This window comes from Chelon labrosus (assembly GCF_963514085.1).
Source record: "Chelon labrosus genome assembly, chromosome: 4".
NCBI lineage: Eukaryota > Metazoa > Chordata > Actinopteri > Mugiliformes > Mugilidae > Chelon > Chelon labrosus.
In genome coordinates, this window is record NC_140340.1 from 6,357,237 (window position 1) to 6,380,445 (window position 23,209).

Sequence of the window (23,209 nt, forward strand, 5' to 3'; positions counted from 1 at the left end):
ATTGAGAGTATCATACGAGCAGCAGATTTCCAGTTCTGCCATGATCATATTTGCATCCCAAGCATTCATTTGCAGGCATAATAACACGTTCACACACACACACAAGTATCTGCACACAAATCCATAGCTGCACAGTTTTAGGTGTTAGGTGGCGGTGCAACTTTGAATGAGAGGGTTCCCTGATGACACTGAAACACTGTCTGGCTGCGTGGATTTGCATAGAAGCGGCAGGAAATGAAAATGCTGCCGCGTCTGATTGTTGGCTGTGACCTGTTGCTGCTTGGCGTCTTGGCTGGGGCTTAATGATCAGGAGGAGCTGCTGCTGCTGCTGCTGCTGCTGGTGCTGGTGCTGCTGTGCACCTGCAACAGGTCACCATCTCCTCCGAAGCACTGCAGCTCCACTTCACCCGCTTGCCAGTTTTTTGAAGCACTGCCTCTCTCAGTGAATCATAAAATAATAAACGAGCTGAAGCTCACAGGGGCTTTGACCGATTGCACACCTAATGTAAACGCACAAATGAAGAAATAGTCACACGGCAAAAAAATAAAAATTAAAAAATGCGCGCAGCGTCTTCCACGGGATTTGTTTATCTAACCAGTCACCTGAAACTTGAGAAAACGCGTTAGTTCGCATGCTGTCATGCTTTTTTTTCATGATCAGACTCCATCACAGCAAATTCTGATCCGAGTCCGATACTCGTTTTTTAGTCTGAGTAAACGAGAATATCAGAGCATTTCGTTAACCATTTAAGGAAAACTAAATCTCTTCCCTGCGCCGCGAGGAGATAAAAGAGGATGGCGAACTGTTGTGCGCTTAACTTTTTTTTTTTTTTTTTTTTTTTTTTTACCTCGGTCGTGGGGGTAGACGCTCAGATGTTCAGCTTTCTCCGGGCCAGATCCGACAGCATGACTGTGGTTCTCCTCTCCACCGGGGGCCGAGGCTGAGATCCAGCCGTCAGCGACTGTAACAATCCAGTTTCGGACACCTCTCCCCCCCGCGCCTGTACGGTGCTCCGCGGCTGCGCTGCTCACTGAGGCAGGCTCCGGCTGGCTGAGCTGCCTGGCTCGCTGCCACTTCTTCTTCTTCTTCTTCGCTTTCTTCTTCTTCTTCTTCTTCTTCTTCTTCTCAAGCGGTGGTAGTGTTGGTAGCTGGGAAATGATGTCCGAGTGGTCCCATCGTGCAGCTGAAACAAATCTGAACTGTGTTACCACTCCCGCTGCTGTGGAGCAGTTAACAAAAAAAAAAAACGTTTTTGTTGAAAAAACAGCAGAAGATTTATGATTTTTTTAAAATATTTTCTTTCACGAATTATATTTTTACGCACTGAAACAAGTTACAACCAGAAGTCTTCATCAAAATTTGCATTTTTTTTTTTTTTTTTTTGAGCCACAAAAATATGCAACACATTTTTTTTTTTTTTTTTTTTTTTTACGTCGGGCAAGAAAGAGTTACGATTGGTTACGCTGCGCCCAGCTGACCGACCACGTGACTTTGCGGAAGTAAAGCTTGACAACAACATGAGCAGAGCCTGAGCTCCTTTTTCTTGTTTCTTTTTTTTATTATTATTTATTTGCGGGAATGGCGCGTTTCTTTGCCTTGGTTTTCATCTCTGGGCTCGTGAACGAAGCGCTGTGTCTCCAGAGTTCGTGCGGGGCCGAGCGGGAGCCACCGGGCCCGGAAGCAGCAGCAGCGGCAGCAGCAGCAGCGGGCTGCGGCTGTGAGAAGCTGAACAGAGCCGCCGTGGAGGACAGGACAGCTTCCGTACACCCAGCGGTTAAATACTCCACGGGGGCGAACGAGAGGACGCCCGAGGCCCCCGGGGATGAGAAGACATTGCAAAGTCAGGTATGGTGTGTTAAAAAAAAAAAAAAAAAACTTTGTGCAGATGTAGGTTAAAAGAATACCAGGCGAATTCCCTTGTTGAGATGTTGGTGGAAACACACTGTAGATCTGCAGCATCAACTTCCTGTTACCAGACACCACAGGACACCCTCAGAAGGCCCATGTCCATTCTCTGATGAGTCACAACTGTTTTGGAGACACAAGGGAGACCTACACAATATTAATAAGGTGGTCATAATGTTATGCCTGATATGCTGGCTACGCATGACAGGAAACCATAAACTGTTTCCCATAAAGACAGCCTGTCAGAATTAAAATCAGAATCAGAATCAGAATGCCCTTATTGTCCTTATACAACGAGAGTTTAAAGTCGCCTCCTCTGATGTTTTGTGTAAGAGCAAAAGAAGACGGCATAAAATAAAACAATAAGGTGCAGATAACTACAACAATTTGACAGTAAACTTTTATTATTACGGACATTTATTGCGCAGTAACAGTGTCAAATATTTATCAGATATTGCACGTTGAAACTGCACCGCGGATTGCACAGCCTGTCTGTCATTTGTGTGGCTGTTACCTAGGTTGCTATCAATAAACTAATATAGTAAAGCTGTCTCTTGCTATAGTTGTTATTTCTAGTTTTATTTCTACTGATACTAAGAGTGTGTGTGTGTGTGTGTGTGTGATACTCCATTGCGTCCTGCACCGACCAATTAGATAGTTGTTTTAATTTGTGAAAGAATGGGTCGCTCTCAGGAGCTCAGTGAATTGGTACTGTGATAGGATGCTGCCTGTGCAACAAGTCCAGTCGTGAAATTTCCTCGCTACTAAATATTCCACAGTCAACTGTCAGTGGTATTATAACAAAGTGGAAGCGATTGGGAACGACTGCAACTCAGCCACGAAGTCAGATGCTGAAGCGCATAGTGCGCAGAGGTCGCCAACTTTCTGAAGAGTCAGTCGCTTCAGACCTCCAAACTTCATGTGGCTTTCAGATTAGCTCAAGAACAGCGTAGAGAGCTTCATGGAATGGGTTTCCATGGCCGAGCAGCTGCATCCAAGCCATACATCACCAAGTGCAATGCAAAGTGTCAGATGTAGTGGTGTAAAGCACGCTGCCACTGGACTCTAGAGCAGTGGAGACGCGTTCTCTGGAGTGACGAATCACGCTTCTCCATCTGGAAATCTGATGGACAAATCTGTGCTTGCCACTTTTTTTATTGCAGTTAATCCTTTAAATTCTCTGACCAAATTCTTTTTCACATTGAGTACCTCATACTGACTATGTTTGCTTGTAAAAAAATGCTTGTAGATGGTGCGGATTCCTGGAGGAGAGTTCCTGATGGGAACAGACAACCCAGGCATCCCCCCAGACGGTGAGGGACCTCAGAGACCGGTGCACGTGGACTCCTTCTACGTGGACATCCAGGAAGTCACCAACCGCCAGTTCCAGAGCTTCGTCAGCACCACGGGCTACGTTACTGAGGTGTCGGTATTTAAAGACTAAAGTATCTTTGGGTAGTTGCCGTTGTAATATTTGCACCTTCTCAACTCTTAATCTTTTTGTTTTTGTGTGTGTGTTTGTTTTAGGCAGAGAAATTTGGAGACTCGTTTGTGTTTGAGGGGATTTTGAGCGAACCAGTCAAAAGTCAAACCACTCAAGCAGTAAGTATATATGCAAAGTTGCAGGTAGAACGCAGCCATGCGATCACTCTCGGGGGCATGCCCACGTTTTGTGGTTCCCACCAAAGCCCATAGCATTCAGAGGCTGTTGTGCAGGAAAACCACATGTTCGTCATTGGTATAATCTATTCAGATGCCTGTTTTTACTAGATTAGGTTTTATTTTCAAAGACTAATTAGAAACTGGGTGGGCTAGTTGCATTATTCACAGCTTAAAGAAATCACAGGAACACTCTGTAAACACATCAGATCTCAATGGGGGAAGAAAAAGATGATGCTGGATATCTATACTGATATGGACTGGGTAATGTGTTAGGAACGAAAGGATGCCACCTCGTTTGATGGAAATGGAAGTTATCAACCTAGGGAGGGCTGCAGCAGGCTAGTCCATTGTGTAGAAATTCAAATGCAGCAACTGAAAATGCTCCTCCGTAGTTTGTTTGGTCCCCACATGCTTGTATGCATGCCTGACAAGGTAGGGACGTGCTCCTAACTGTCCTGATCTGGACCAGGGCATCACTGAGTCTGAGGTGCAACCTGGCGGCGTGGAATGGGCCGAGACATAATGTCCCAGAGGTGTTCTATTGGAGGTCAGGAAAGCCTCAGTGGTATCAATTCCTTCATCCTCCAGGAACTGCCTGCATGCTCTCGCCACATGAGGCCGGGCGTTGTTGTGCACCAGGAGGAACCCAGGACCCACTGCCCTACCCGACACCGGTGCAGTGGGTCCTGGATTTCATCTTAATACCTAATGGCGGCCAGGGTGCCGTTGTCTAGCCTCCTACGCCTACACATCCCCAGACCATCACTGTTCCACCACCAAACCAATCTGATAGATGTTACAGGCAGCATGACGTTCTCCGCGGCTTCTCCAGACCCTTTCACTTCTGCCACTTGTGCTCAGGGTGAACCTGCTCTCATCTCTGAAAAGCACATGGCACCAGTGACAGACCTGCCAATTCTGGTCTTCTATAGCTGTGCAAATTGAGCTCCACGATGCCGGGCAGTGAGCACAAGGGCCCACTAGAGCACTTCGGGCACTCGGCCACCCTCTTGAAGTCTCTTTCTGATTGTTTTGTTAGAGACATTCATACCAGTGGCCTGCTGGAGGGCATGTTGCAGGGCTCTGGCAGTGCTCATCATGCTCCTCCTTGCACAAAGGAGCAGATACCGGTCCTGCTGATGGCTTGATGACCTTCTACGGCCCTGTCCAGCTCTCCTAGAGTACGTGCTCCATGCTCTGGAGGCTGTGCTGGGAGACACAGCAAACCTCCTGGAAACGGGACGTATTGATGTTGATGTGTCACATGCCAGAAGCTTAACAGATTTAATGCTCTACTCTGATTTAAAAGTATTCCTTAACATACTTAACATGTTAAGCATCAGCCCTTTCCACCTACTTTATAGATCGTTAACGTAAAAGAACCTGTGTGCATATTTTATGCTCCTAGCATATTTTTGTCTTCATGTGATCGTTTTACATCTTCCAACTAGGATGTACTTGAAGATATTTAAGGTCACGTACAGCATCTTCAGGTCACACATGTTTTTGGCTCTAGATGGACACGAAGTCTTGGGAAGGTTCATAGATTGGTCGGGAGAAGCCCGAGAGCGCCAGGCCTCCCGCCGACGAAAGCCAGACGGCAGGGAGTTCCCTGCTTCATCTCAGCTGTCATGTGCGGCCCGATCATGCGGCCGAGAGGGTGCCATGCGCCCGCGGCACTGGAAACCATTAGTGCCACCGCAGTTCCGTGAAGGCGGTTTTGGAAGAGCCCCGAGGAGAGGTCGTGAAAGGGAAAAACAGAACGAGAATATGAGAGAAGCTTAACGTCGATCAGTCACCGCTTTTATCGCCCCCTTGTTGTTGTTAGGTGGCTGCTGCCCCCTGGTGGCTTCCAGTCAAAGGGGCAAACTGGCGGCACCCTGAGGGTCCAGACTCAAACATCACAAACAGGTAGAAAAACACTACTTATACTAAAAGGCTTTGGAATATTTTGAAGAATACACTCTATGTCAATGCTGAATATAAATCTTAAAGCAAACCTTTACTCACCTTTCATTTGTTTAGTTGAGGTTTTTTAATAATCGTTGGGGTAAACACACACTGATAAATGTAATAAGAACTCAGTAATTGACTTTGAACCTGTGTTTTTTTTTTTTTTTTTTTTGTAGACTGGATCATCCTGTTCTACACGTCTCCTGGGCAGATGCAGTTGCCTACTGCTCGTGGGCCGACAAGAGACTGCCCACAGAGGCAGAATGGGAGTATGCCTGCAGGGGCGGCCTGAAAGACAGGTAAGATATTTTCTGACTGTAGAACACGCGCACGTGCTTGTTCGGTGCTCTCAAATTAACTTCCTGATGTACTGCACCACCTGCACGTATGCAGACTTTACCCATGGGGGAATAAGCTGAACCCAAAAGGAGAACACTACGCCAACCTCTGGCAGGGGAACTTCCCGACACACAACTCCGGAGAGGACGGATACGTCAAGACGTCGCCGGTAAGACACACAGTGAAGGACGGAGCGACGCAGCAGTTGCGGGTTTGTTCGGGGACGTCATATTTTTAGATTAGGGGGGGATTGATGGCGGCTCTGCCTTCGGAATCTGCAGGAAATGAAAGGAGCTGCAGATGAGAGCTCATTTCAGGAGTTCATTAAGTCACACCAGGAGGTTGCAGCTTCCAGAGATCACATGAATAATTATTAGACAGTGTTATTCCAATCTCTTTCTCTATTCGGGGGGGCTTTAAAGTGCCAATTTTAGCACTTTCAGTCATGAATGTATGACTTAAGGCCTATGTATCTATCTATCTATTTAAGGGTAGAGACAGAGTGCTAAAGAAAAATAACCTACTTTGCATTTTTCTGATCTCTGTAGCTGGAAATATATTCCTCACTGATGAAATAATCATTATTACAAGGTCAAATCAAGCTTATAACAATGACTGATAGCAAATCAACAACAAAGCCCATCAGATGGCTCGCAGGATTAAAGTTGTGACTCGTATTCCAGCATACATCAACCGCCAGTTTAAGGTTTTTCCATTTCCACACATACAGTACATATACATAGTAACTCTCTCTGAGCTTCATTTAAAACATTAAAAACATTAATGTCTTTTCTTATCGGAAGTAGTTATGCATTTCTTTTTTTTTTTTTTTCTGTGGCTGTACATGACCTAAATAGCTGCTCACTTATACACAGTAACTACATTTAGATGATACATGTTTAACAATAACTGTTATACTGATTAAATTCCCATTATTAAGTTGCAGTCTATAGAGAACAAACTTATTTCCTCTTCACAAGGAGATTTGACTCTCACAATTATAAGTATCAGTATCTTGTTTAAGCCCCTGGAAACATCAGCGGTGTGTGTGTGTGTGTGTGTATATCTATATATATCAATAGAAAAGTAGAGAAACCAGACACAGGGACTGCCTGTAAATCCAGATCACTCACTAAATGAGTTTGTGAGCCAGTTCCTGGAAAGTTCCCTCAGAGACACATGCTCCTTCTTCCAGTACTCAGTAATAGATGCAGCCATAATGCTTAGATCTCCACAACGGTTCAAGAGGACATAACGTTCATTTTAAGTTTATTCAGAGCCTGCATTCGCGTCACCGTGTTTTCCCCGTGCCCTGCAGGTGATGTCCTTTCCTGCCAATGGTTTTGGTTTATACGACATGGTGGGAAACGCATGGGAATGGACCTCAGACTGGTGGACTGTACATCACACCGCAGACCCCCAGCGCAACCCAGTATTAACACGTCACAGCTAAGCTTTTCTCTTTGGTTCTCTTTTTATTTTTATTTATTTTACTAAGTCCGCATCCTCCTCTCTTTCAGAGGGGTCCGACGTCCGGCACGGACAGAGTGAAGAAGGGAGGCTCGTACATGTGCCACAAGGTGAAAAAGCTTAACGACTTTTTATTATTTGAGCTGTTCAAATATCTTAACTGCCTCCATGGGTGGTCACGTTCTGAGGGCGGCGGGGGTTCTTGTAGTGGGAGTGGATCGATTAAAACAAAGCAGCTGTGGCTGAACTTACACAACAAGAGCTCTGACATCAGCGTTTCCATCTGTTTCATAACAAAGGGAAAACAAGGCCTCGGCTATTCTCTCTTTTCTTTTACTGGTATGCGAGGTTTTCAGTGGCTAGTCACTCCTTCACTGGCTCTGCTGGTATATAACATGTATGTACAGAGCTGCCCACTATTGATCATTCAAGTTAGTTGCCACCAGCATCGGTTGCCATGGGAACGTAGCTAATTGCATCCAAAATGAGGCCTTAGAATAGAGTTCTGTTTGTCTGACATGAGTTAACCATGTGAGTGCAAGATAAAAAGCAGCAAGAAATAAATAAAACCTCTGCTCAGCTGACAGTCGATCTCCCTTTTTTCTTCTCCCCCTTCTTCTCCCTCCAGTCTTACTGTTACAGATACCGATGTGCAGCTCGAAGCCAGAATACCCCGGACAGCTCAGCCTCCAATCTTGGCTTTCGATGTGTTTCTCAGGAGCGGCGATGACCCGGCCTGCTTTGTCTTGAAGACCTCGAGCTCGAGCCTTAATCGAGTGTTTGAATTTGATGGCGAGGCTTTGTCCCGCCGTGTCACGACTTTGCCATGAAGATGATTATCAAAAAAAAAAAAGAAAATGACAGAGAATGCCCTTCTTTGCTGTAAATAGATTTTGATAATTTTATATTTTTACATATAAAATGAACAGAAGAACGTCTTGTCAGCTGTGTCGGTCGTCATTATCGACCTTATCCTTGAGACAGAAGACTAAAATGTAAATAACGTCTAATGACACTGTGAAGTAAAACAGCTTAGTTGAATTTTTGCCGACACACGGAATCCTCTAAGACCTCATTCGTCTTTCTCTGTTTGCCTGATTAGATCCAGATGTTTACTTTGTCTGTACATTTAATTTTTAAATGGCTACAGTAAAAAAAAGAAAAAAAAAAGAAAAAAAAGAAGTAGTTTGTCTTGATTTGATCATAAGGGTTATTACACAGCTAGTTGTAATGTGTAGCATCCACCAGGGGGCAGCCCGTATTCATACATAGCCACGTAAAAGTTTTCGTGCCCTTGACAATTTTCCACATTTCTGCATAAAAATTACTCGAAACATCAGCGGAGACAGAGAGAACCCAGTCAATCAAATGAAACTGAGAGATTATACTGTCATTTATTTACTGAAGGAAATATCTGTGAGTTGCAAAACCCTGGTTTTCAGTATCTGCTGTGCAGCAATAATAGCTAATAAACATTTCCAGTAACTGCTGATCTGTCATCTACAGCGGCTTGGAGAAATTTTATCTAACAGCTTTTAACAGCGAGCCACTTCGTTTCTGAAATGTTGGTTGGTTTCCTCACGTGAAATGTTTGATTCAGGTCCTTCCACAACATTTCTGTTGGATTAAGGTCAGGACTTTGACATGGCCGTTCCAAAACCTTAAGGTTGTTCTTCTTTAACCATTCTTTTGTCAAACTAGTTGAGTTACTGGGCTTGTTGTCTTGCCGCATGACTCTTTTAAGATTCAGCTCACAGACAAATGTCCTAACATTTTTAGAATTCGCCATTATAATTCAGAATTAACTGGTCAGTCAATGACGGAAAATGGAGGAGATTTGTGACAGCTGTTACCCTCGATAGGTGGTATTTTATCTGTCTGACCGTCTTATCCATCTGTGAATGAGTGAGTGCGCTTGTCTACACTTAAGGTAATAATGTTATAAAAAGTTAAAGACCAGCCGAAAAAGAAAACAGATGTCTGCAAAAGAACCAAAATCGTATTTATTTTGAATTCTTCAGTATACATATTTGCATGTGAAAATAATCAACTAAGCATTTAGAGAAAAAGTCCAGCAAAATAAATGACTTAATCGGGAGGGAGTTATAAACATTCTAATGGAGCTCAATAAAAAAATTATAATAATAATAATGATAATAAAAAGAAAAACTTAAAATGTTTTAACCAACATTAGTATGTCTAGCATTTAACAGCACACTTATCATCAAACTAAAATCCTATTCTCTTGGAAATCAGAAAGTTCAAAGGTATAGTTGATACAACATTACTGCACAATTGCTAACATCCAGTAGACAGTATAACAAGTCTAAATCCTGCTGTCAGCTTTTAGTTATAGTTTGTAAAAACGTCTTCATCTATCAGTGCACAACAGATTAACTGTTTTACAAAACAGAGAAAGAAACATTGATTTCTACTACTGCGGCAAGAAGACCCCTCCGCCCCTGCTGCTGTATAATTAACCCAAATAAAAGTGAGTCAAAAATGCACCACAGAAACAGAGCAGAGCAACTAAGACGACCTGAAGGCTAAATACAGCTGCCATCTTGGAGAGTCCAGAACAATCAAGAGATAGAAAGAATCAAACAAAGGCGATACGCTATACTAATAAAAATCCTGCACTTGATCACTCTGCCCCTTTTTTTCTTAGCAAAGCTGAGAATACAAAAAAAACATTTGCAACTTTATCGACTTTTGCACCAAAATAGCAAAAGTGTGTCTTTTTGTGCTGCTGGAGAGGCGGTCAAGCCTCCTTAGTAAATCCTCACCACATGTAATAACTACGCGTGGTGTCGACTGGAGACGGTTTTCCCTCTGTGCTGCCGTCTTTGTCCTTCTCACCGTCGGCCTCCCACAGGTTAATGAGAGGAGGGTAGAGCTCATTAAGTGGGATGGAGGAGGTCTTCAGCATGTACTTCTTCAAGGAGTGGTGGTAGTTCTTTCGCTTCCATCTGCGAGCCATGTAGACTCCCACGGTGGCCAGGCTGAGGAAGGCCAGCATGGTGGACATGACAACCAGCACAGCTGCGCTCGGGTGCTGGTCTGACAGGTCCAGGGCGAAGGTAGCGCTGCGTGTTGTCACGTTAACGCAAGACTTGTGCGTCTGCAGGTGGATGTTGGAGACTGTGAGGCACACCTCGTACTCAGTGGCAGGCTGGAGGTGTGTGAGGTTGTACTCGTGGACGTCTACAGGGACACGAGCAGTGTAGGTGATGTGTGGGTTGTCAATCTTCATGGTGGCTGAGGCCCACTTCAGGTTGGAGGACATGACGTTAGAGTTGACTTTCCAGGAGACCAGGATGGAGTGGGACTCGGTCTGTTTCACATAGATTTTCATCACCTGACCGCTATCAAGCAGGGTCCCGTTGACACGAATGGAGGCGACCCATGTGTCGGCGCCTTCTGTGTTCTGGGCCACACAGGTGTACCGACCAGAATCTTCCACCTGAACGTGAGAAAGCCGCAGAGTCCCTTCACTGCTCAGATGGTACCGCTCCGACTCCGTGTCTATTGTGATTTTGGTCCCGAGAGGAGTCACCCAGTAGATTTCAGGCTCTGGTTCGGCCATTGCTCGACAATCCAAGCTGACACTCATGCCCAGCTCGAGGCTTAAGTGGCCAGGGAAGGTGTCGTGGGATATAAGGGGAAGACACTGCTCTGACGACTCCAGCAGCTTTAGTTCTCGGACTCTCTGGCCTCTAAGTTCTGGTGGGGACGTGCACAGCATGGCCAAGGGCTCCATGAAGCGCACCGTGGTCCTGTTGGAACTCATCCACTGAATGACACAATCACAGCGCAGCGGGTTGCTGTGAAGACTGATCTCTCGCAGATTAGGCAACACCTCCACCGTGTGCTGGTACAGAGCGGTGAGAGCGTTATTGTTGAGCATCAGGCTCTCCAGAGACGGCATGTCCCTAAATGCCAACCTGTGGACATAAGATAGTTTAGGGTTGTTGGTGGCCTCCAGTTTCGTCAGTTCTGGCAGGTTGTCGAGGGCATAGCGATCAATCGACACCAACTCCATCATGTTGTTGATTCCCAGCTCCTTCAGACGTAGCATATTCCTGAAGTCTCCTTCCTGAAGTTTGTGAACTGGATTCTTGTTTAAATCCAAGAACTTCAGATTAGGAACTTTCTGAAGAGATAGTTGAGGGATTCTGACAAGTTTGTTGTCGTAGAAAGAAATGCTCTCCAGATTATCTAAACCAACAAATGCGTTCGGTGGAACATCAGTGAGATCCATGCCAGCCAGAACCAGACTCCTCAGGCTTCCTAGAGGCTTAAAGTTCATGTCTAGGAGGCCAATAACTGGATTCTCCCCAATCATGAGGATCTCAAGGTTAGGTGTTTCTTCAAACCAGCGGCTGTCTATGACCTGGAGCTTGTTGGAGTTGAGGTGCAGGCGCAGCAGGCTATGCAGGCCTGCAAATGCACGTGGAGATATGGAGCTTATCTGGTTGTGGTTGATGTATAGCTCCTGGAGGTTGGAGAGGTTTCCCAGGCAGTGGTCTGGCAGCCTTGTTATCTGGTTCTCCTCTAGATGCAGGGTGGTCAGGTGATTCATGCCTTTGAGGCCAACGGCTTCCACAGTGCTGAAGTTGTTCTGGGATAGGTCCAGCTCTGTCAAGTTGAACAGTGCCTCCAGCTCCCCCCTGGTGCGAGAGATGGCATTGCTTTGGAGCAGCAACACCTGGGTATCTGCCGACAGGTTGGTAGGGATGTGCGTCAGCCTCAGGTCATTGCAATCCACTGTCGTCGCCTCCTTGTAGGTCGACTGGGGGGTGAACCACGGGCGGATCTCACAAACACACAAACGAGGGCATTCTTTGCCATATGCAGGGGACAGAAAGGAAAGGAGAGATCCCATGCACAGCCAGATTAGTGGAGGCCAAGGCTGAGAGCTGTGCGCCATATTGTCTGCTCTCTCTGCTCACCAAAGGCTTAGATGAGAGGCAGTGTCTGGAAGAAGCGTATGAAGGGAGGGTTCAAGAACATTAGTCTCCTCTGCGACCAGCTAGCTGTTGTAGGTCCAGAATGGTGATAACTAAACCAGAGGGAAGTATTTGTAAGCGGCAGGGTAGATAGACATCAGGTCCAAACGCCACCTGTGCACCTCACTTCCACACCTTGAGGTTTAGACCTAAAAACAGAAAGACAGCGGATACAGTTTTTTAATTATTAGTTGCCAAAAACTAATAAATAAGTTAACACAGTTCATGAGGAAAACTGAAAAACAGCTCAATGCAGTGCTGTGAGAAAAATATATGCCAGTTTCAAAAAAGTGATTTCCACAGTACCACATCAACAAATTTACTGGACTAAGTTGGCATGTCCAACAGAGCAGAATAAATCTGTCAAATTCATCTGGTTGCACTTCAGTTGGACATTCATTCCTACATTTTAATGAGCTCTTACACAGCCAGACACAGTTTGATAATAAAGCATAAATTTGAGGGAAAAGTTACTTGTGGATCTTAAAATAAAACCAACCAGGACCCTGTTCACGCCAAAAACTGCTTAAAGTGATTACATGAGTAAAAAATACAGTTTCTTTATGTGTTACAAGAATGGAATCTCAATCTACAAGAATGGAATCTCAATCTACAAGAATGGAATCTCAATTTTGTCCATTTACCGGAGCACACAAACTAGCAGGTAGTTAACTGTCATTATCTAAGTTGATGAAGTTTGTTATTTTTTTTAGCTCTGCTTCACTAATGTGTCCGTCTCCTTGGAGATTATGAACGTGTTTATTTTTCTCTCTGGGTTGGTTTGATTATCCGCACACCAGCTTAGTATCAGTTATCCTCTTGGACGAGTGCGTCGGGTGGGCGCAGCCGGCAGCTTTGGCTCTGAGCCCATTACACAACAGGCTTAATATCCAGGGAATGTGTGCTCTTCACCGTTAATCACTCTCTACTTATGACAGAGGCAGTCAAACACATGCAAAGGAAAAATTATCGCTTTGCAAGATGAGTCATGTGCTGTGTCACCGTACTCGCTGGGGTTTACTTAACTAAGACAAGCGAAGTGAGATTGGAGCAGACCCCTTTTGTTGGTTTAACGTCACCAGCTCCGACAGATGTATGTAAGGATGACTCAGTTTTCACAAACAACCAATATATGACAATTTGAGCTTTGCGGGATGAAAAAACAGTTCCAAAACGAAAACAAATCAGAACATTAATAAATGTATCCTGGACACTTGAGTGATCCCTTAAATGTTCTTGTAAAAACAAGCAATGTCCTTGTTCTCAGACACGGTTAACTCAAACTCACCACAACAGTGTCAGATTCTAGTATGAGTAATACTCATAGAAATTCACATTTATGTTCATGCACACAGGCGGTCATTGAGCATTCAGTGTATGAGTGTGTGGTCTTGTTTTTACTGGTGTGAGGCCCAATTTCTGTTATGGAATATTAACGCTGTGGGGTTTATTTGCTGCATGGGCTCAACAACATTTTCAAACCACAGACTGTATAAAGATGGACTGCGGAACAGCTCCTCAAAAGTGAAGCCAAAGCATGTAGAGCTCCCCCTGGTGACTGGTTGCAGTATAGGTCATAAGCTCCACCCCCTCCATGTTAGTAGATGGGACTTGGGCCGAACTAAAAAACTAAAGTACACGTCATTTTTTTCAAAGACGGTTGCTGTCATTTTAGGTAGTTAATATAACACTGTTGCATACTTACAAAGTGTCAGTTTTTCTATTTGACACTATAGAAACAGGATGTGACATCTTGATGACTACACGTTGCCATGCCAACCACTCTGTGAAGCAGTCTCGTAGGGATGTGAGAGTTGGGGGAAAAAAATAATAAGTACAGTGTATAATCCAACACTTCCTTGTAACTGGTGGAGGTCGAGCAGAGCTCAGTATTATTTGAACGGAAACACAAGTGAGTCTGGAGGAAGTGTGCATGGGTCATCGATCACGTGGCTCCACTCTCAGACCGTACTGAGCTGACTCTGGCTCCGAACTCGCAAGATGGCACCACCCGTATCCCCGGGAAACTAGCGCCAGCAAGGAAGTGGGGACGCATTGTTCATATTTATATACAGTCTATGTTTAAAACCTGTTAAAACCCTGATTAATAGTAAACGATATAATGTGATTGTGGCTTGGTACTTATATGAGATTGTTAGTGTTACAGTGAGGGGGTAGGGAGTGCATTATGTCAAAAGAATGTCCTCACAAAGATAGAAACACACGTTTGCATGTGTGTGTGTGCACACGCAACACAGAAAGAGAGTGAGAGTTGGTTTCACATCCAAATTGACAAGTCCCTCTGATATTAACATAAAATCCACGCGGATTGTTTTCGTCTTCCCGTTCATGTGCTGTCGGTTCACGCCCAGCGATGTGTTGACACCCTCTCACAGTTTTCCTTCACACAAAAGCAGCCAAACAAAGGGAGCACACTACGAGATGAAGTTGTTTCTAGCGATTTAAATAACGTCAGGAGAGAGGCACTTCCACGGCGAACGCAGCTTTCAAACAAAATTTACCACAATCAAAGAAATAAAACACGCAGCAAAAAGAAGTGTGACCATTAAAGCATCAAAGCTGGTACCAGGTGGCTGGTCTCTGCAGTGACCCGGTCACACATGAACTGATCTGATTCCCTCTGTGTGACTAGACTGCAGAAGCAGCGTTGTGCGCCTTCTCTATTCCTAGCCCCATGATAGCTGGTGAACATGTGGCTTTTTCGTTCTGCCTTTAATCATCCATCCTTTGGCCTCTCAAATAATCCACTCACATGTTGTTCGGTTTAATTACCCGCCTATAGATATGCTGTGCCTCCTCTGTGTATAGAGATTTGTCTGCCCTCTCTCTTCCTGCGTATGCTGCGCTGCTTGGGTATCAAATCGGAGGAGACAGGCGCAGTAATCATTGCTTTCACGCTGAGGCCATAAAACCGAGACACCTGGCATCAGGTTTCTGGCAGCATGGCAACGCTATGGGGGTCTGCATCCGCTCACACCTATCTCTCGTTGTGTGTACGTGTTGACCTCGGCGACCCTAGGAAGCTTTGCTGAGCACATATGCTCTTCTTCAGCGATGGGCTGCTTCATAATCACTGCGGTACATAAATTCGTACTTACACGCTCCTCAGTGTACCCACAGATACCTATTGTTGGCTAGAGACCAGCTCCACTGGAGTGGTTGGAGTGGCTTCCACCTCGTCTGAAGAATATAATTCTCTACAGCTTATACCTGGACAATCACACAAAGTTTCCTCATGTTAACAGCCATGGTTTGCCCAGTGGAAGTCGGCTGCAGAGGCTTCCCGGGCAAGTCTACCATCAGGCTGCTTAAGGACTTGGGAATTCGTGGCCAAGCCCAACGGCAAGCCATTAAAGCCCCCTCAGGTGTGGCAGAAGAAGCAAGTCGGTGGCTCTGGGAGAAGAGGCGAGACCCCTCCTGGACCCCGAAGTAACACACCAGTGGCACAGTAGGGTTGGAAGCAGAGAAGGGCACACCTGGGACTCCATGAGCCCTCTGGAGGTGTCGTGGGCTTATCAGCGAAGGAGGGTGCCCACCCAATGACCCCAATGAAGCTTTCACCCCTCCCCCACCACCCCATACAACACCACAGCCTTGAAACCACTCCGATGGATGCATCGCCACCACTCATGCCTCAGGTATAAAGGTTCATTAAGCGATTGTTTCACCTAGTCCTAAAACAGAACCAATCACACTCTACCAATCATATATAAATGTTCTGTTGGTTTGGTTTATTGTTCTACCTAAGCACCCTGGCCTCAGAACACGATCATACCCGTGATGAAGTGCGGCTTGTTGGGACAACATCTTTATGAAAATCTCCCCGTCAGGGATGCGACAGAGATTAGGTGCGAGATTAATGCTCTGTCTGCCAAAACGGGGCCGGATCAGTTGTGTACAAGCACCTGTATCCTGAAAATCTATCGCTAATCTCTCCGGCTGGGGTTTGCAGGGAGCGGACCATAATTAAAAATGCATGCTTACATGGGTTCTAGCGCTGCACAAGTCTCCACTGTCCTCGCAAACGACACGTTTTGTCCCACCCCAGCTCTCCAGCGCTCGCTCTTATTTGACTCACTGATTTTGACATCCACGCAGGCTACTGGAAGGAAGCAGAAGAATCCTTCAACAGCTTGGCATTATCCAGCTGACTGTCTGAACGGAAGCCTCCGGCAGGGACGGAGGCAAGGAGGGAGGGACTTTACACTCAATCCTTATGAGGTTTTAATCCAAGTACACATAAAACTCTCTCACATCCATGTGCAACTGCAGCATACTGTGTATCTACGCTGGATGGTGTTGGTTTCATGTAGACCCCCTGAGGATCACTGGCCGTGTGTTTTCAAGCCAGACAGCAAGATGTCATTGTGGGACATAATGAGGTTTGTCTGCTTTATGCCATGACCTCATAACTGTGTTTATAAGACAGGTTCTCTGGACAATACAACCAGCAAGACAATCAGAGCCACTGAGGGAACACAGACCTGCAGTCAGACGCCGGATCATTTCTCTTCCGTTCAAGCGCAGGTCTTTGCGAGGTTTTAAAGTTAAAAACGACTCCCTGTTCTGAACGGTTGTGTGTGTGCGAGACGTTGCTGGGGAGTAATACGAGTTGTTGTGATTTTACAGAAATGTTCACGCGCTAACGCTACGCTTCATCATATGCTGGTGGCACAGCCTGGAGGAGCCTCACCTGAAAGCAGGGCGCACGATTTTTCTATTCCCGGGGCCCTTTTTAGCTGGGCGCAAAATGTAAAGCACTGTTTCTGAATCAGCGGCCACACAGCAGGCTCGCGGACATGCCATCGCCATGGCAACGCCTATGCCACCAGCATTTCGGTTTCATAACCAAACGAGTAGACGCGAGAAGACACAAGAAGACGGCCATTAGCGCCACCGGGCAGCAGCTGGAAGAATGGAGGTGCCGCTGGCGCGAGAGGGCGACTTGAACCCATTTAATGAAACAGCGGGGGAATGTGCGCGTGAAAATGCTGTGCTACCAACCATGACCAGCGAGCACAGCCATGTCCCAATCACACGCGCGTGGGTGCAGCCCCGTATTGCAGGAATATATTTACACTGGAACTTCCGATTTCCCAATAAAACGGATGGTTTCGATCCTTTAGTTATGGTGCAACGCTGGAGTAGGGGTGCCTGATGTTTTCGACATGTCCTCACTGTGCTGGCCCGCCTGAGAGGCATCCTTTTCCTGCTCCATTAGTATGCAAGCGTCTCACTTCACATCACAGAGGGCTTTGGTGCAGCTGCTGATAGCAGAGGTGTGGAGGAGGAGGAGGAGGAGGAGGAGGATGCACGTCCACTCAGTCAGAAAGTAAAGAGGGAGAAGATGGAGAGCCACGGAACAAACCTGCTGAGCTGAAAACGCAACAGGGCTGAAGGTAAAGCAACAAAATCCAACCGCTACCTATGGAGTCCGAGGAAAGTACACTGCATACCCTCTAACGATGTTTCTTCGGACTCCGCTGAGGTTTAAGAGTCGCAGGGAAGCAAATTGTCTCTGTATTTCTATTTATTGCAAATCCATATTGTAGCTTTATTTCCCCGTGGAGCGGAGATGGATCTTGACACAATTTCTCTTCTCTGGCTTTCATTTTTTTTCACTTTGCTCACAACCTCCTCCCTCCCGTTCAGCTCTCCCTTACAGTTGCGGCGTCCGTGCGAAGCCAATTTGTTGTCACTGGAGCATCGATCAATCACGCCGCCTTGCCAAAGCCTCTAATCTCTGGGGAATCCCTGTTTGAAGCGACGCAGAGGTCAGGAAAAATGAACTTGGGCTGTTTAAGCTGACCTACCTGCCAAGGAGATCATGCCAATAAAGATACGTTTGAAATGGGTTTTCATAAATGCACTTAATAGGGATTTTATTTACATAAAATGTGCAAAGTTTTTGCTCATCTTTTTAGCTTTAAATACTTCACTTATACTTTTAAAAACACTGCAGCGAATATCTAAAAAAAAGTGGCACGATAGGTGATAACGCTCATCAGTTTTCTCTTAATCGCCAATAGAAACAAAGACAAAACCGCTGACTCAGTCACAACATCTTGACAAAACCTCCCAGTGGCCCGTCGTTGTTTCCACAGTCCCCCTTCAGATCACCCTCTCAAAGGGAGAAGGTCAAGCTGTTGAGCCCTCGAGGGGGACCCCCGGCACCAGCACATGCTGCAGAGCTACCCCTGTGGGGCTCACAATGGCTCCTGCCCAAACACGCACAGACACACCAAGTCTTTGTTTCGGAATTTTCTCACACTCCTCATTACTAGCTGCGACCAGACGTCACCGTGCATTGTGACGGCCAAGGCTGGGGGAAGGTTGCCTGGAGCCTTCTCGTAACGCTGGGCTCTTTGGGCGACATCAAGCGTCTCCCTGTAGGACAAAGTTGGGTGCTCGCAAATTAGAAAAACGCTTCTCTCGTCTCCATAAAAATATCACAACACCACAATCGCACGTGTGGCCGAGTGGTCTCCGGGCTCTTTGTGTTGTGTCTCTCAGTAACAGGTGCTCCGTGATGCAGCAGCTGAAACAACACAGCCTACTTGACAAAGGTGACCCTAACAATGGAGACTCCCACTGCTTTCTCAAACTTCTGAGCAGCAGCAGCAACACCGGGGCTGTCTGTCTTTCTCCCCTTTGTCTTAATTTCAGACATCTGCCAATTTCCCGACCCTTAGGCATGCAAATGAAGCAGATGAGCCGATAGCTGATGCTCAGCTGTTCCAGCTGCACTCTGCACTGGCGAGTGATGCTGCAGTTTGTGTAAATGTTGCACTATACGTTGTTATTTTAACCCAGCGTCCAATTACAGGGAGATGTCAGACTGCAGGCTCGGTGTTTGGCATTTGACCTAGAGTCTAATTAGAACATGTTTTAACTTAACGCAGGCTCATAAAGCAGGTTTGGGTTTCTTTGTTTTCTTCACTTCTATCATTTCCTATTCGCCAACTGTCTGGAAAAAACGTTCACAATAATCGTGCATCCTATGGAATGACTGCAGAGCGCATGTGTCCTTGCAAATAACTGCTATTTTATTGATGCCATTTTTTTTTTTTAATTTAAAAAAAGCGCACGTTTTGCAGACGCACGCCGTGCAAACATCTTTAATTGTGCATTTTTGCGGATCCGTTTTCTGTTTTAAACAGAAATATTCTTGCCTCTTAAGCACGAGGATCCTCAGCACTTATTGTTTCATTTCATGTTTGTTTATCAGTGCAGTTCTTAAAACAGAAAAAAAAAAAAAAAAATGATGACTTCATCGCTGTCGTTGTGAACCGGACTGAAACACCAAGTGAGAAAATACGGATAACAAATGGACGAGTTCATGTGATGAAGATGGAAAAAATAAATAAATAAAAAATGTCAGCACATGTATGCATAAAAAAGAAACACATTGCTCTCACCTATGAAGCCCCGTATCCTCTGCACGCAAGAATGCTGCAGGCTACTGTATCCGACCCATGCAGCATCCGCAGCTCCGAGATGATGCGCGAACAAGGGTGCAGATTTTGTTTTGCAATCTTGGGGGGAAAAAAAACAAAAAAAAAAAAAAAACGGGGACAGATATTAACAGGGACGATAGGATGGGAAAACACCTCGCCGGCCGCCTGCGGTATCCTCCAACCGGTGCTGGTAACGCGGTGATACTTCAGAAGTGGAGGAAAAAAAGCAGCAGCAGTAGCAGCAGCAGCTTCCAGAGACGAGCAGCTGCCCTGTGCAGGTCAGCTGGACTGAAACGCCTCTGACAGCGGCTGTGCTTCCCAAACAGGCAACCTCACCATCTGTTCTGTCATCATCGCCACCCTGGGAAGAAGAAAAGTCCCACCCATACCGGCAACGAGCTGCGATGCGCGAAATGTGATGTGATGGAGCCACGCGAGGAACCAGAGACGTCTGAGTGCACCAATGGGGTGTCATTGTTTGTTTCTGTAGCTGATCACTTTAAAAAATTAAAATAAAAATAAAAAAAGGAAAAGAAACGAAAGAAAGAGTCCTCATCAGGTCATCCATTAATGCATTCATCATCACTCAGACTTGAAAGTGTATTTTAGGGGAGGATATCAGGAGACATTTGGGCCCCATGGTCCCAGACTTCATAGAAATTGAATGACTTCCTAATTAATAATTCAGAATAATTATGGAATGAAATGGATTTTAAAGTGGATCTTATGATTCTCCCTTCTCTCCTCTCTCTGTCACGCTCACGCAAAAAAAAACAATCATGTTACTTGCTTTTTATTTAGTGAAGGCTTTCAGCACCTTAAACCCAACCGTCAACAGCACAACCTTGACCCTCACCTTTAAATTTGATTTAAATTAAATTATGGGGATCTGCAAGGAGGTTGAGTCCCCTCAGTGTGACTGCGTAAACAGAAGTACCCAAAGCCTGACTAACACAAGCACTCCCACCAAGCAAAGTTTGATCTTGTCAAAAAAAAGAAACCCATCTTTTCTCTCTCTCTCTCTCTCAGACTTGTCACTTGTTTGGATTATTTCTTCCCTCTTCCTCCTCCTACCTGCTCCTCCCTTCCTCCGTGGGGAGCGGGGGGAAAATGACAGCGTTTCATCAATTTCCCTTTGAGCTGCTACTCTGGGAGCTGTCAAGGCTGGTTCTTCATCCGCACTGTGGGGGAAATGTGATTGTCTCGGTGCGCCGACGACCAAAGTGTGCCGGGCAGATGTCATGTGCAGGTTGTGTCTGTTCACGCTGGAACTTCGCTGATAGTTACAGACGTGTTTTAATTTTTGACACGAGGGGGAACACAGCTCTGCTGTTTCAGTGTTTTGTCTTGTTTTTCTCCCTTAAAAGTACATGGATGCTTATAGGCAGGTTATGCTTCCACGTCAGTTTGGCGCTGTAGCTACGGCTACACAGGCGCTAAAGGCTCATTTAAGGCTCTGCGAGACATAGACGCTGTAACATACGTACGTTGCCTACGTCGGTGCGCGCTGGTCAGTCTGGCTCGCTCTGTAAAAATGCCACCCAAAGGTTCCCATGGTTAATTTTTGTTTCCACTTCCTGCTTCACTTTCAACAATGGCGACTGAAGCTTTCATCGAAATTTCGCCAAAGACGAGTCATAGAAATATTTGAATCTCCAAACCTCCTCAGTTAGCCTTTCCTCAATGACCATGTTTACATGGTCTTTAGTATCCCGGTTTTGATCGGGTTTTTGAAGTATCCCGTTTTTGTGTTTGTCCATGTAAACACCATATCCCGAATTCAGAAATCGGGATATGCCCATTTCCCGATTTCAAGAAACCCGGTTTTGCTACCTGGAGTACTCCGATAGAAGCCGGGATACTGGAGCATGTATATACCTTATCCCGATCTCTGACGGCTGCCCACTGTCTGCGCAGGCACGAGTGACGCCAAGTGATGCACTAGATATACAAACAACATGGCGGCAACGAGAACTCACTTTTGGAGCGACGAAGAGACAGAATTTTCGCTTAAAGTAATGAAAGAACTAAACATAACGACATGTTTAGATGGTAGAAAACACCGAAATGCTGATGTATTCAAATCTGTTGCGGAAAAGCTAAGTTTTCCACCTCGCTCCGTTGAACAAGTTAGGTCGCGTTGGAAAACATTGAAAAAGATGTAAAACACGCATGCGCAGATAGGATGCAGCGATCAGAAAACGGGTTACTGGTATTTATCATGTATACAGGGATATGAATAACCGGGTTTCTCTGTGTTCCCTGTAAACACCATATCCCGGATATGCTCAAAGCCGGGATAAGCCTCAAAATCGGGATACTAAAGAACATGTAAACGCAGTTAATGTTGTTCCATTTTTAAAGATGGAACACATTGAAGAAAGGTTAACCGAGGAGGTTCGGAGGTACGACTCGTCTTTTTTGGCGAAAGTTTCGGTCGCCATTGTTGAAAGTGAAGCAGGAAGTAGAAACAAAAATTAACCCGGCAACTAGCGTTTGGGTGCCGTTGTTACAGAGCGAGCCATACTGACGAGCGCACAAGTATAAAAGCTCGCACCGGCTTAGACTACGTACGTAGGTTACGCCGTCTACGCCCCGCAGAGGTATAAATCGCACTTTAGTATTAGATGCCCCAGACAGATTTTGATATACGCAGAACCTTTCTGAACACATGTGTCTTCATGACATTTGCGGGGGGGGGGGGGGGGGGGGCACCTGAAACTTGTTCCGAGTCCCTCGCGAGGCATACAAACTGCACCGTGGGAACTGCTCGCATAATTTTCTACCAGCACAGAGAGCTCAAAGTTGATTCATCAGCAGTCACTCCGTGTGTACACCGACAGCCCGGCAAATCACAATTTCCCACCGTTAACCTGCAGTGCTTGTGGCGTGGTTGCCACGGCAACAACTCCCTCCCAGGGAAAAAAAGGGGCGATGCAGCATATCCACCGGTTTATTAGATCTCCGATCACACAGCTCCCCCTCCACGTGGCCATCTGGGAAAACCAGCCTCAAAGAAACGCGTTGCCCCCTGTTTTACCTTTCCGAAGTCTTCCGAGTTATTCTTGCCGCATTACTCTCTGCCGTCAGGGCCTGTTTTCGGTCGTAGATGGGCAGAATATTAAACGTGAGGAGTGATGAGATAAACGTTGGTGGGGGGAAAAAAAAAGAAAAAGTGCCTGCTGAGAAGTAGATAAAGACAGACACATAAGTCTACACTGCAAGTGAGCTGATAACACTCCTCGTCTCTACCAGAAGCATTTGCTGGAGTTCACCCACAGTTTATCTGCGCATGCAAAACCCTGCAACACTTAACGGAACACAAGAGGATCCAGGGTTTTGTCTATAGAGAGACGTGCAACACTTTTTGTCTACTCCGGTGTGATTCTCCT

General features: G+C 45.8%; 3 protein-coding genes across 8 annotated transcripts in view; 1 reads left to right on the plus strand and 2 right to left on the minus strand.

The window, feature by feature from the left end:
- The window catches only part of LOC311487562 (inositol 1,4,5-trisphosphate-gated calcium channel ITPR1), an 80,214-nt gene extending 78,886 nt beyond the window's left edge, over positions 1-1,328 (minus strand). For all 6 annotated transcript variants that reach the window (XM_084543879.1, XM_084543876.1, XM_084543880.1 and 3 more), the window contains exon 1: positions 849-1,328. The gene's annotated coding sequence lies outside the window, so the exon portion shown is untranslated. The remainder of the gene's footprint in view (positions 1-848) is intronic.
- A 172-nt stretch (positions 1,329-1,500) lies between these two features.
- On the plus strand, positions 1,501-8,756 carry sumf1 (sulfatase modifying factor 1). The gene is made up of 9 exons (XM_084542807.1): positions 1,501-1,846; positions 3,156-3,329; positions 3,434-3,508; positions 5,397-5,479; positions 5,698-5,820; positions 5,915-6,029; positions 7,179-7,292; positions 7,381-7,440; positions 7,959-8,756. The coding sequence occupies exons 1-9, from the start codon at positions 1,580-1,582 to the stop codon at positions 8,058-8,060; spliced, it is 1,113 nt and encodes a 370-aa protein (XP_084398933.1). The 5' UTR covers positions 1,501-1,579; the 3' UTR covers positions 8,061-8,756.
- A 635-nt stretch (positions 8,757-9,391) lies between these two features.
- Positions 9,392-12,373, minus strand: LOC311487346 (leucine-rich repeat neuronal protein 1-like). The gene has a single exon (XM_084543598.1). The coding sequence runs from the start codon at positions 12,258-12,260 to the stop codon at positions 10,113-10,115; it is 2,148 nt and encodes a 715-aa protein (XP_084399724.1). The 5' UTR covers positions 12,261-12,373; the 3' UTR covers positions 9,392-10,112.
- Between the last annotated feature and the right edge of the window lie 10,836 nt (positions 12,374-23,209).